Here is a 12817-nt window from a genome sequence, read left to right as displayed (position 1 = left end):
TTTGGCCGCAGCCTTTGCTGCTAAATCAGCTCTAGCATTTCCTCTTGAAACATCATCTGTATTGTTACTATGAGCCTCACACTTAACAATAGCTAGCTTTTTCGGTAGTAGTATTGCAGATAACAAATTATCAATCATCTTTCCATTCTTGATTGCTCCACCTGAGGAGTTAATGAAACCTCTTTCTCGCCATATGGCACCAAAATCGTGAGTAACTCCAAATGCATACCTTGAGTCAGTGTAAATATTTACGACCTTGCCGTCTGACAAACAACATGCCCTTGTCAATGCAAACAACTCTGCTTGCTGTGCAGTGCATTGTGGAGACAGTTTACCAGATTCAAATGTCTCACTGTCCGTGCAGACCGCATATCCAAAGTCTAGGGAGCCATCCCATGCTCGGGACGAAGATCCATCTACGTACAACACAAGTTCAGCATTATCATTAGGTTTGTCAAACAAATCAGGTCTGGGTGTTAGCACTTTATCGACAACCATCTCACAGTCATGTGGTTCACCATCATCAGGGGTGGGCAACAATGACGCTGGATTCAATGGGGAGCATCTATGGATCGTAATGTTACTTTGAGTCAACAAAATCAATTCATACTTTGTAGCTCTGGTGGCTGACAGGTGTTGAGTTTTGGTGCGTAACAGAAGAGCACTTACTGCGTGAGGAACCATCACTGCCAAGGGCGACCCCAGCACTATATCTGTAGTTGCTTCCACATGTTGCCGCAGCACAGACTGCTCGTAAGCACGGGGGGAAACCTGCTGCCACAGTATCTAAAGAAGAACTCACATATGCGATTGGCCTCTTAAGATTACCATGCTTCTGGGTCAGTACACCCTGGGCAAACCCTTTGGCCTCGTGGCAGTACAGGCTTGGTGTAGTCTGGCAGACCGAGAGCTGGCGCCTGGGCCAAAGCCTGCTTGAGAGATACAAATGATTTATCAGCTTCAATGTTCCACAACAAATGAGTATCAGTCTGGCCCTTCATTAAATCGAGGAGAGGTCTAGCCAACACAGCATAATCAAGGATCCACTGACGACAATACCCGGCTGAACCTAGAAAAGATTTGAGTTGTTTTGGTGTTCTAGGCTTCGGTATCAATCGGATGGCCTCCACTCTATCAGGAGTCAATAGTCGCTCTGTACCTTTGAGTGTATGGCCCAGATACTTGACCTCCTCAGACCATAACTGCAGTTTTTTTCTTTGAGGCCTTGTGGCCCTTCTCAGCCAGTGCCTGAAGCACAGTAATAGTGTCCTGTTGGCAGGAGGCAAGATTCTTAGAACATATCAATAGGTCATCAAAATACTGCACCAGAGTAGAGCCGGCTGCTAAGGTGACATCCTGGAGGTCCTCTCGTAATGCTTGACTAAACAACGTGGGTGATTCGGTGTATCCCTGTGGCAGAACTGCAAACTTTTACTGGACCTGGCGAAATGTGAAAGCAAACAGATACTGGCTCTCTTCTGCAATGGGAACAGAGAAAAAGGCACAACATAAGTCGATTACTGAGTAATGAGTTGTGTCGGCTGGAATGCAGCTGAGTATCGTAACTGGGTTAGGCACGACAGGATGTGTTGGGATAACACATGCGTTGACTGCTCGCAGATCCATAATAAACCTCCAAGTGTTTTTACTGGCCTTCTTCAAAGGGTAAATTGGGGTATTACATTTGCTCTTACAACGTACAATGATTCCTTGTGCTAACAATGATTCAATTACTGGCTCAATTCCCTTTTCTGCTTCCTTACTAATAGGATACTGTGGTTTGTTCGGCAAAAGTTTTCTGGGATCTATGGTGATTACAACTGGGATAGCGTTCTTAATGCGTCCTACATCATTTGCATGCTCAGACCATAACTGCTCGGGCACAGCTGCTAGCAAGGACGCATCTGTGGTGGACAAGTCGGAACTATCTCTGCAGTCCACCAATGGAGCTGTATGGGAATACAGAATCTGATAGGCCAAGTGTTCCTTCTCCTGAGGAATAGATAAGAACACTCCATCAGTAGTGCATTTAATGTCACAATTCAGTTTGCACAACAAATCCCTTCCCAACAGATTTACTTCACACCCTGTAGTTAAAAGGAACGCATGTTCATCACTCAATGGACCAATATCAACTCTTAACGGCTTGCTAACCACTGTTTGAACAGGAATCCCAGCTACTCCCACTGCATTGACTGTTTGTCTTGATTTTGGAAAGTTTGGATAGTTTTGTGTTGCAATAACAGATCTAGTTGCTCCTGTGTCTATCAGAAAAGGAAGGTCTCTGCCTTCCACTCTCAACGTTATCATAGGTTCATTATCACTAGACACAGTTACTACCGGCATACATGTTGATGTTTCGAGTCCTAGGCCTCCCTATTGTTGTTGTGGGTTCTGACCTTGAGGCAGCTCAAACGGCTCAGCACCATGCCACGTCAGCTGTCTCTGTTGGGGGTGGTGATTCTGTGACTGTGAAAAACCATTGTACTCAAGGCGATACTGTTGGTTAGAGGGGGACAGGTTGCCATTTGACTGCTGGGGGTTATTACCAAACTGCACTTGCGCCTGAGGGCAATCCCTCGCCCAGTGACCTTTCTTCTTGCAGCGTCGACAAACATCCCAATCCACCTCATCTGTCTGTCTCCCCCCCCTCGAGTTTCTCCCTCTTCCTCTACCTTTGCCCCTCCCTTTGAATCCTGTGTCCTGTTGTTCTAAAGAGCTTATAATCATATCTAAGCTTATACCATAATCATATCAACAGTTTTGTTCTCCCAATGCAGAACCTGTTTCTTAACTTCTACCTGGAGTTCAGGGAGCAATCCACACATGAACACATGACAAAGTGGGACAGGGGAAGCGGCAGCTGTAAACCCAGAGTGTTTGTCAAAAATCCTAGTAAGCCTTTCCAGGTAATCTGTAGGTTCCTCATCTTTCCTCTGTTTACAATCATACACTTTGCTCCAGTCCAGAACACCAACTCCCATTTTTGGTATCACAGCTATCAAACGGCGTTTAAGTGCTTCATATGTTCCATTATCGAGTTCAGCGTTTGGTGCAGGCCAGACTAGTGCTACGTCATCCTCATCTGGAATCAATGCTTTCAGTTTTCTCAACACTCCAGGCTGGAGTGCAACCTCTAGCAATTGATTCAAATCTAGAAAAGTAGGTCTGTGTGCATTGATAGTTATTTGCAGCTCTCTTATACATTTTCCTGGGTCTTCTCTTATGTCAGGGAAACCCTTTCCTAGCTCCCTCAGCTCAGTCACTGACCACGGGCGATAAAGGTATATAGGCTGTACTGCATCAGGACCTGGATAAGCTCGCATAGGGTACATGGGCACTGGTGGGTCCAACTGGTCTGTATTACACACCTTTCGTGTTTGATGTGTATGGGGCTCTCTTTCTTTGCTTGATTGACGTGAACCCCGAGCTGATCGCAAACCCCGACCTCTAGAGATTACCCTTTCTGTATGTCGCTGTGGGTCTTTGCTCAACTGTCTCAATTTCATCAGCAGTAGAGTTTCTTCTGTACTTAGGTCTGCCAGATCCATCACATCTGCAGTAGTGCTTGTAGCAGCAAGTAACCCTTCAACCTTTTCTGGTAGATTCTGCGCTGGCTGCACCTGGCCCGCTGCTTCACCTAATAATGCATTTTCCCTGTCTCTGGCTCTCCTCTGCATAGCCACAGCCATAGCAACAACATCATCATCGGTAAATAGGCTACAAATCTTAGGTAGTAGTTTCCCTTGAGCGCTACCTTCAGCCTGTTTCACAACTACTGACTCCTCACAATTTGTTTTGGCACTGTTAGTCTGTTCAAGCAACTTCATGTTAGCCTGTGCAAGCAATGTCTCGAATTCCCTCACTCTATGACTTTGTTCGGTCTGATCACTTCTTAACACTGACTCCCCGACCCTCTGTCTCTCAAAGTGCTCTAGTTCAATTCTAGCAGCCTCTTGTTTGTCTCGCTCGAAACGTTCTAACTCACGTTTCTGTTCATCTTGTCTCTGTCTCTCAAGACGCTCCAGCTCACTCCTAGCTTCTCTATCAGAATCAGTTTTAGCTTGATCTGACCGTATTTTCTCAAGATAGCCAATGCCACGTCGTCTCGTAGCTTCAGTTAACCATATCATAAACATTGGCCAGCTGACAAATTGTTTACACGTCCGACTTGTTTCCTTGTCTTTCAAAACCGCTTTTAAACTCTCCAATATTTTAACATCAAACGTTCCCTCCAACGGAAAACAATGTGTCGGGTCATGACTAGTCCACGCATGCCATTTCTCAATGTTTGACACTGCTTGAATATCATGTACATCAAACATATATCGGGCTGGACTGTACTCAGGTAACAACGTCTCTATCGTTCTCGCAGTGGAAGCTAAATTACCCATACTGACTTACAATGTAGGCTATCTGTAACAAAATCTCATAACGGTATGAAGCCAACTCTATTGATTTACTGCAGCAAGAATCACACAGCACTTTAGAACAGTCACAAAATCACATAGCAATGTAAAACGGTCACATAGCACATAGAAGAATAAAAGAACTACAATATAACTCGCTAGTGAACTACAAATATGGCCTTTTCAAGCCAAACTATCCTCGCCTTCCGGGCGCTCAAACATGGGACGCGCATACAAAAAACATCAACTTGGGAACGCGCCTACAATAATTTCCACAACTCCGTTACGTCATGAGTAACAAAATAACCACAATTCGTGTTTAAGAGAGACGAGCTGATCAATAAACTGCCAGTCTATCTTTCCCTCAGTATTTGATTGTGTCCCTCGCTGATCATTTAATGCCAAGTTTGTCAGTTAAAATCCTAACTGTCCCTTTACATTGTCAAAGTATCCCTCACTTGTTTAAAACCCACGTTACCCTTAAGTTGGTCTCTCGCATAAAGCCTTTGACCCTAATACATTATGACCGCCCACCTACTGTGCTTGAAAACCCAAAACAAAACTTAATACAGTTATAATTCATACCGAAAATAAAAAGGTCCCAATAAGATCTCTGTTCAAAAAGAGAAAACCCTACAACAAAACTTAATACAGTTGCAATTCAACCCAAAATAAAAAAGGTCCCAATAAGATCTCTGTTCAACTAAAGTTTTCAGCTTTAAACATGCCTCTCAAAAGGTAACATATACATTTCTTTGTTTGGTTCACCCCTGGTCTGTATTCCGTAAAACCATATTCTCTGTTAACAGATCCTTACCCACAGATCAAGAATATGGATTATTTTACATACTTTCCAATACTCCACGTGACCAGAGTTCTTGTACGCTATCAGAGTTTACAGACTCTGACCAAGACAAATTAAAAATAGCAAGTCAGTTAATGACCCAAATTTTCTAAACCAAAACTCTAATATTATCTTCCTCCTGTTGAGGCCTAGCAGACTCGGGTCTGCTAAGACCAGGATCCCAACTGAATGTCACAATAAAAGGTTCTTAAATGTTTTACGTTACCAGCATCGCAGAGGGACAGCAGGCGCACCAAGCATAAAGCAGTCCGTGAATGGGTTTTTTGAAAAAGGATCCCCTTACCTTTTGGTTTTGCGCGTCACAGGTTCTGCTTTACACTGGTGCCGCCGTGGGTCTCTCCTGGATCTGGTTCTGCAATCCTGCCGCTCGACAACGCCAATTGATGAAGAAAGTGTTTTGTCCGTCTCTTCATAAACGGAGTGACTAAGTTCAGTTGAGTTCTGGATTTCAATAAGTATTATCAATCTGCAGATTGGGAGAGGAAACCAGTCTTCTGACCATAAAATGACAACACAACACCAAGCTTAGGTCTCAACCAGGTCTCTCCGCTCTGAAAGCCGGAGGACCATCTTTATAGGGCACAAGAATGTAAACATAGATTGTGACAGTCAGGCAGGAATGACGTTACAACAGTCTCAGAGATAAAGATTCACTGCTCCCAACACATGACAACTCTCACACTAGAGAGTTCATAGTTGGAGTTCTCCTAGTAGTCATGACAAGGAAACGTTTAGCCAGTACCTTCTCCTGACCCCGAACATCCATTAACCTGACACATAGACACAATATACTCTTATTAATAGCAATCTTACATGAGAACGTACTAACTAGTATCCAATGACTAGTTCTATTGATTAGTGAATAATGTAAGCACACAGGAAATCCCAATTTCTTCCACAGTGGTTAGACATAAAGCTCTACTGGGGCACAGACCCCTATTCATTTCCCTTTTTTTCTTCCAAGCTTGCTGTGCACAATGCACTACTCGGCTATAGAAACTCCCCTTGCTTAACCCACGATACAACAGTTCAGGGACGAAAGTTTGATGTCAGCCTTGGGCAGGGACATCAATAGTTAATGCAAGCGCGCACATTTTTTTTGCATTCATTTGAGCGCAAATACTGTTTCTTTTACTTTATCATGAAGCTTCATGTTATATATTTTTTTATGTTTTTGTCAAAATAAGATGATCGGTAGGCCTATCATTGAGAAACTTTCTTTAGTTTTGTAATGTTTTCTTAGCCTACCTCAATTCTAAGTTGTGTGCCGAGTCCGACACCTGGACTTCTGTGTGCATGATTTTACAAGCGTTGTTTGGGGTACTGCGTTTATTTTTTTCGGGATTATCAATCTAAATCAATGCACTGACTAATAAAGTAAATTGTTAAAACTCAAACTTCTGATTTTACTGGGACACAGCAGATTAATTCTGGGGCACGTGCCCCAGTAAAAAGGGTCCAACGACGCCCCTGGTTCTGTGGTCTGTCTTTGGATCAGTCCTGCATTTCAGCTCAAGTCAGTGTTGACACACAGCATTTCAAAATGAAGACACATTTGTATATTCATATCTGGCATGTAACATTCTAATATTCATTTGAATAACCATAAAAACCTTGAAGAGCCCTTTAACTAGGCTGGTGTTGATCATATACTGCAGCCAAAGTCAAGCACTGGAATTTTTCAATCCCACTCTTGCTTTTTTGTTTGCTTTTACCACTTTGACCACACTGATTCATGTCAATTGTCTTTCAGTTCCCCATTGGAATGGTATCAATAAATATGTCTGTGATCTTGGGGCCCATCAAAGAGAGAAAGACAAAAACGCCAATGCATCAGAGTCAAGGCCTACGTAGTCAAGGCTGGCAGCGCCGTGAGCATCATCATGTAAAAACAAGTGACCGTTATCCTCCGTTAATCTCCTCACATATCAACATTAATAAATCCAATGAGCATGCGTTGTTTTCTCATTAATTACACACTATCTCCTTGTCTTCTTGATGCTTATGGACAGTCTTATATTCAAGGTTAGCTTGTGAGTTTACAGTGTCAGGGAGAAATGGAGAGAGGTCAAAAGATCCAGAAAGAGAGATGAAAAGAAAGACAAAGATATGGAGAGGTAACAGAGGTGACCATGTGGGAAAGAGAAAGACGTCAAAACAGAACTCCCAAGTTTCTATCAGCGTAATTATTTTGCTTTCCATGGAATAGTTTCCATGGAAACAGAAGACCTCCTCACCGGTGGTAGTCGAGGCCCACCAGGCTGACCCCGTTAACGGCCAGGATCCGGTCACCGGGACCCAGCCTGCGGTTCCTGGCTGCGGGAGAGTCAGGAACCACAGAGCGGATAAAGATACCAGACATCCTCAGGGGAGTGTCCTGCAACCGGCCAGACAGCTCAGTGGTTCATATACAGGAAGTATGTAGACATGTCTGTGTGCCAGTGATGTACATGTGATGTAGTCAGGTGGCTGAGCGGTGAGGGAATCGGGCTAGTAATCCGAAGGTTGCCAGTTCGATTCCCGGTCATGCCAACTGACGTTGTGTCCTTGGGTAAGGCACTTCACCCTACTTGCCTCGGGGGAATGTCCCTGTACTTACTGTAAGTCGCTCTGGATAAGAGCGTCTGCTAAAATGACTAAATGTAAATGTATGCTGTAAACAAGCCGGAGGGCAGATTCAGACAGATGAAAGGCATCAACAGTCGTTCCACCAGGCTCCTCACCTCTGTTGCTCGTCTGTGAGGGCTTCCCACGGGCAGATGCACATTCCCTCGATGAGGACAGAGACGGTGAGGATGATGATGATGAAGAGGAGGATGGAGACGAGGGGACGATGATGGTGGGGGGCTCTGGGGCCACGAGGGGCCACACGGTCAGTCCTCTGGTGGAGGAACAGTGGAGGTGCTCTGACATCTTCCTCAGATGCTCCTCCAGAACAGACAGTCTGGGGTGCACAGGGGGGCAGCATTAAAACAGGGAGTCAGGTGGCTGAGCGGTGAGGGAATCGGGCTAGTAATCCGAAGGTTGCCAGTTCGATTCCCGGTCATGCCAACTGATGTTGTGTCCTTGGGCAAGGCACTTCACCCTACTTGCCTCGGGGGAATGTCCCTGTACTTACTGTAAGTCGCTCTGGATAAGAGCGTCTGCTAAATGACTAAATGTAAATGTAATGTATCTGATAGGGAGAGAGAGGCAGCACACCTAACTGTTATAAGAATGAAAAGAAGACTAATAATAATATCAGTGAGGTCTAGGGAAGTTATTTAGTGTTCCAAGTTTCACTTTGTGTTTGCGAGGTTGCTGACCCTTTGGAAGCAGCATGACCGAAGAGGAATTGTACACCGTCTATAAAGGAGTCTATCTTCCAAAACTGATGCATCCTCCAGAGAGCATTGCATACTATGAACAATTCACTTTTAGACCGGACGACGTTGTTATTGTGACTTATCCGAAATCTGGTAAGTTTTTACCGCCAAGAGATGGCTGTCTAGAATGGCGTATCCATGGTCCAAAAATGAGGGTGCATCAAAACACTGTATGGACAAGCCGTAGTCTAAGATACGTAAAAAACATTTGGTAAATCACAACTACAACTATGTATTTAAAATGATGTTAAATCGATTATATAGAATATCCTACGTGTTTAAATGTTTGTCAGTGTCAAGACACATTCGTTTGTGAAGTTGTATTTAGTGTGCAGGGCTTTCAAGTCTCACTCACACATTTCCCGCTCTCACGCGACACCTTGTATTTCTCACGCATTTCTGAAAATAACTTGTTCCGCTGTATACAATTAATGGCACAGGCATTCTGAGGGAAGATTTCTGCCGAGTAAATAAAAAATAAAGTTTTACGATAGGCTACATGAAATATAAGTAGGCCTACGGCATTATGTTTTTATGCCAACGATATAATTTCACGTGTATCCTGGATGTGCGTTCAGGAATTCGGTGGCCTAGGTGGATTGCAAAATTAGTTTTGTCTGTAGGCCTACATGCAGTGGATTTTGTCATGGAAACGAATTGAGCCAAAAAGTACCCTGGACCCGTAATCGTTCCATGTGTATCCTTCCCACCTCTGCTGGGCTTTCCATGTCGCAAATCTGCGTTTATTAAAATATGTGTTCCAGGCACAACATGGATGCAGGAGATCACTCCCCTGATTCAGAGTGGAGGGGACTTGACCTCGGTTCTGACCCAGCCCAACTGGGACCGGGTTCCCTGGCTGGAGGTACACAGGGCCCAGGTTCTAAACCTGGAACAGAGGCCTTCGCCTCGCCTGTTTGCCACACACTTCCGCTGTGACATGATGCCCCAGTCCTTCTTCAAGGACAAGCCCAAGGTAGGGTGCAGTCTCCCCTCCGAGGTCATTAACCACCTGGAATGGAATACAAGATGTGTGTTTTGAAAACTGAATGGGATCTTGCAGGAATGGCAATTATGTGAGTGACTATGACCGCACACAAGACTGTGAACCTTGTATTTCCTATAGAGGTAATGGGGTTATCGATTTAATAGCTGGTTTAATACTAAGATGAATAATTCATCAATTAGTGTGGCTTGTTCTTCGGCCAGGTGATTTACATCATGAGGAACCCCAGAGATGTGTTCACATCTTCCTACCATTATTATGGGATGGCCTCCTACCTGGTTAATCCCCAATCACAGGATGATTTCCTACAGAAGTTTCTCAGTGGAAAAGGTACTGTGCTGGTGAACGTAGGTGTTGCGTGTCTGTGTTAGTGGAAGGAAATGTACTTGTCTATTAGGGGTGGGGGAAAAAATCGATTCACATTTGAATCGCGATTCAGTCTGCTAGCGATTCAGACCGATTCACAAATTTATGTGAATCGATTTTTTTTATATCCCGGGGGTGGGGCTCGATGGCGAGCGCTTGGTGGCCGGGCCTTTTCCCATGGGGCCCGGTCGGGCACAGCCCGAAGAGACAACATGGGACCCCCTTCCAGTGGGCTCACCATCCGCAGGAGGGGTCATGGGGGTCGGGTGCAGTGCGAGACGGGCGGCGGCCGAAGGCGGGGGCCTTGGCGGTCCGATCCTCGGCTGCAGAAGCTAGCTCTAGGGACGTGGAACGTCACCTCGCTGGCGGGAAAGGAGCCGGAGCTGGTGCGCGAGGTAGAGAAGTTCCGGCTAGATATAGTCGGCCTCGCCTCGACGCACAGCATCGGCTCCGGAACCAGTCTCCTTGAGAGGGGCTGGACTCTCTTCCACTCTGGAGTTGCCCTCGGTGAGAGGCGTCGAGCTGGGGTGGGAATACTTGTTTCCCCTCGGTTCGGCGCCTGTACGTTGGGGTTCACCCCGGTGGACGAGAGGGTAGCCTCCCTCCGCCTTCGGGTGGGGGGACGGGTCCTCACTGTTGTTTGTGCTTATGCACCAAATGGCAGAGATTCCCTCGTCCTCCTGGGGGACTTCAATGCTCATGTGGGCAATGACAGTGAGACCTGGAGGGGCGTGATTGGGAGGAACGGCCCCCCCAATCTGAACCCGAGCGGTGTTTTGTTGTTGGACTTCTGTGCTAGACACGGCTTGTCCATAACGAACACCATGTTCAAGCATAAGGGTGTTCATATGTGCACTTGGCACCAGGACACCCGAGGTCTCAGTTCGATGATAGACTTTGTAGTCGTGTCGTCGGATCTGAGGCCGAATGTCTTGGACACTCGGGTGAGGAGAGGGGTGGAGCTGTCAACTGATCACCACCTGGTGGTGAGTTGGCTACGATGGTGGGGGAAGACGCCGGTCAGGCCTGGCAGGCCCAAACGTAATGTGAGGGTCTGCTGGGAACGTCTGGCAGAATCCCCTGTCAGAAGGAGCTTCAACTCCCACCTCCGGGACAGCTTCGACCATGTCTCAGGGGAGGCCGGGGACATTGAGTCCGAATGGGCCATGTTCCGGGCCTCCATTGTTGAGGCGGCTGACCGGAGCTGCGGACGCAAGGCGGTCGGTGCATGTCGCGGCGGTAACCCTCGGACTCGGTGGTGGACGCCGGAGGTGAGGGAAGCCGTCAAGCTGAAGAAGGAGGCCTATCGGACTTTGTTGGCTGGTAGGACTCCAGAGGCAGCTGATGTGTACCGGCAGGCCAAGCGGAATGCGGCTTTGGCGGTCGCGGAGGCAAAAACCCGGGCGTGGGAGGAGTTCGGCGAGGCCATGGAGAATGACTTCCGAACGGCTTCAAAAAGGTTCTGGACCACCATCCGGCGACTCAGGAGGGGGAAGCAGTGCACTGTCAACGCTGTATATGGTGGGGATGGTGCGCTGCTGACCTCGATGGGGGACGTCCTGGATCGGTGGAAGGAATACTTTGAAGACCTCCTTAATCCCACCAACACGCGTTCCGACGTGGAGGCAGAGTCTGGGGACATTGGGGGGGGGCCCTTCTATCTCTGGGGCTGAGGTCGCCGAGGTGGTTGAAAAGCTCCGCGGTGGCAGGGCCCCTGGGGTGGATGAGGTCCGCCCGGAGTTCCTTAAGGCTCTGGATGATGTAGGGCTGTCTTGGTTGGCACGACTCTGCAACATCGCGTGGACATCAGGGACAGTGCCTCTGGACTGGCAGACCGGGGTGGTGGTTCCCCTCTTTAAAAAGGGGGACCGGAGGGTGTGCTCCAACTTTAGGGGGATCACACTCCTCAGCCTCCCTGGGAAAGTCTATTCAGGGGTGCTGGAGAGGAGGGTCCGTCGGATTGTCGAACCTTGGATTCAGGAGGAGCAATGTGGTTTTCGTCCTGGCCGTGGAACTGTGGACCAGCTCTATACCCTCGGCAGGGTTCTGGAGGGTGCATGGGAGTTCGCCCAACCAGTCTACACGTTTTGTGGATTTGGAAAAGGCGTTCGACCGTGTCCCTCGGGGGCTCATGTGGGGGGTGCTCCGGGAGTACGGGGTACCGGACTCCCTGATCGGGGCTGTTCGGTCCCTGTACGACCGGTGCCAGAGTTTGGTCCGCATTGCCGGTAGTAAGTCGAACTTGTTCCCGGTGAGGGTTGGACTCCGCCAGGGCTGCCCTTTGTCACCGATTCTGTTCATAACTTATATGGACAGAATTTCTAGGCGCAGCCAGGGCGTTGAGGGGGTCCAGTTTGGGGACCTCAGGATCGGGTCGCTGCTTTTTGCGGATGATGTGGTCCTGTTGGCTTCATCGGGCCGTGACCTCCAGCTCTCACTGGAGCGGTTTGCAACCGAATGCGAAGCGGCTGGGATGGGAATCAGCACCTCCAAATCTGAGGCCATGGTTATCGACCGGAAAAGGGTGGAGTGCAATCTCCGGGTCGGGGAGGAGATCTTGTCCCAAGCGGAGGAGTTCAAGTATCTCGGGGTCTTGTTCACGAGTGAGGGAAGGATGGAGCGCGAGATCGACAGGCGGATCGGTGCGGCGTCCGCAGTGATGCGGGCTCTGCATCGGTCCGTTGTGGTGAAGAAGGAGCTGAGTCGAAAGGCGAAGCTCTCTATTTACCAGTCGATCTACGTTCCTACCCTCACCTATGGTCACGAACTGTGAGTAGTGACCGAAAGAACGAGATCGCGAATACAA

The 12817-nt window shown here is 47.6% G+C and overlaps 1 protein-coding gene across 1 annotated transcript; it reads left to right on the top strand.

Annotated features, from left to right (window-relative positions):
* The first annotated feature begins 8563 nt into the window (after nt 1-8563).
* Nucleotides 8564-10045, top strand: LOC134031484 (sulfotransferase 2B1-like). The gene is made up of 3 exons (XM_062475116.1): nt 8564-8732; nt 9404-9615; nt 9849-10045. The coding sequence occupies exons 1-3, from the start codon at nt 8594-8596 to the stop codon at nt 10014-10016; spliced, it is 519 nt and encodes a 172-aa protein (XP_062331100.1). The 5' UTR covers nt 8564-8593; the 3' UTR covers nt 10017-10045.
* Nucleotides 10046-12817: the final 2772 nt, after the last annotated feature.

The sequence above is a fragment of the Osmerus eperlanus genome, chromosome 12 (assembly GCF_963692335.1).
Source record: "Osmerus eperlanus chromosome 12, fOsmEpe2.1, whole genome shotgun sequence".
NCBI lineage: Eukaryota > Metazoa > Chordata > Actinopteri > Osmeriformes > Osmeridae > Osmerus > Osmerus eperlanus.
Note: the sequence above shows the minus strand (reverse complement) of the source record. Positions and strands in the feature narration are given on the sequence as shown.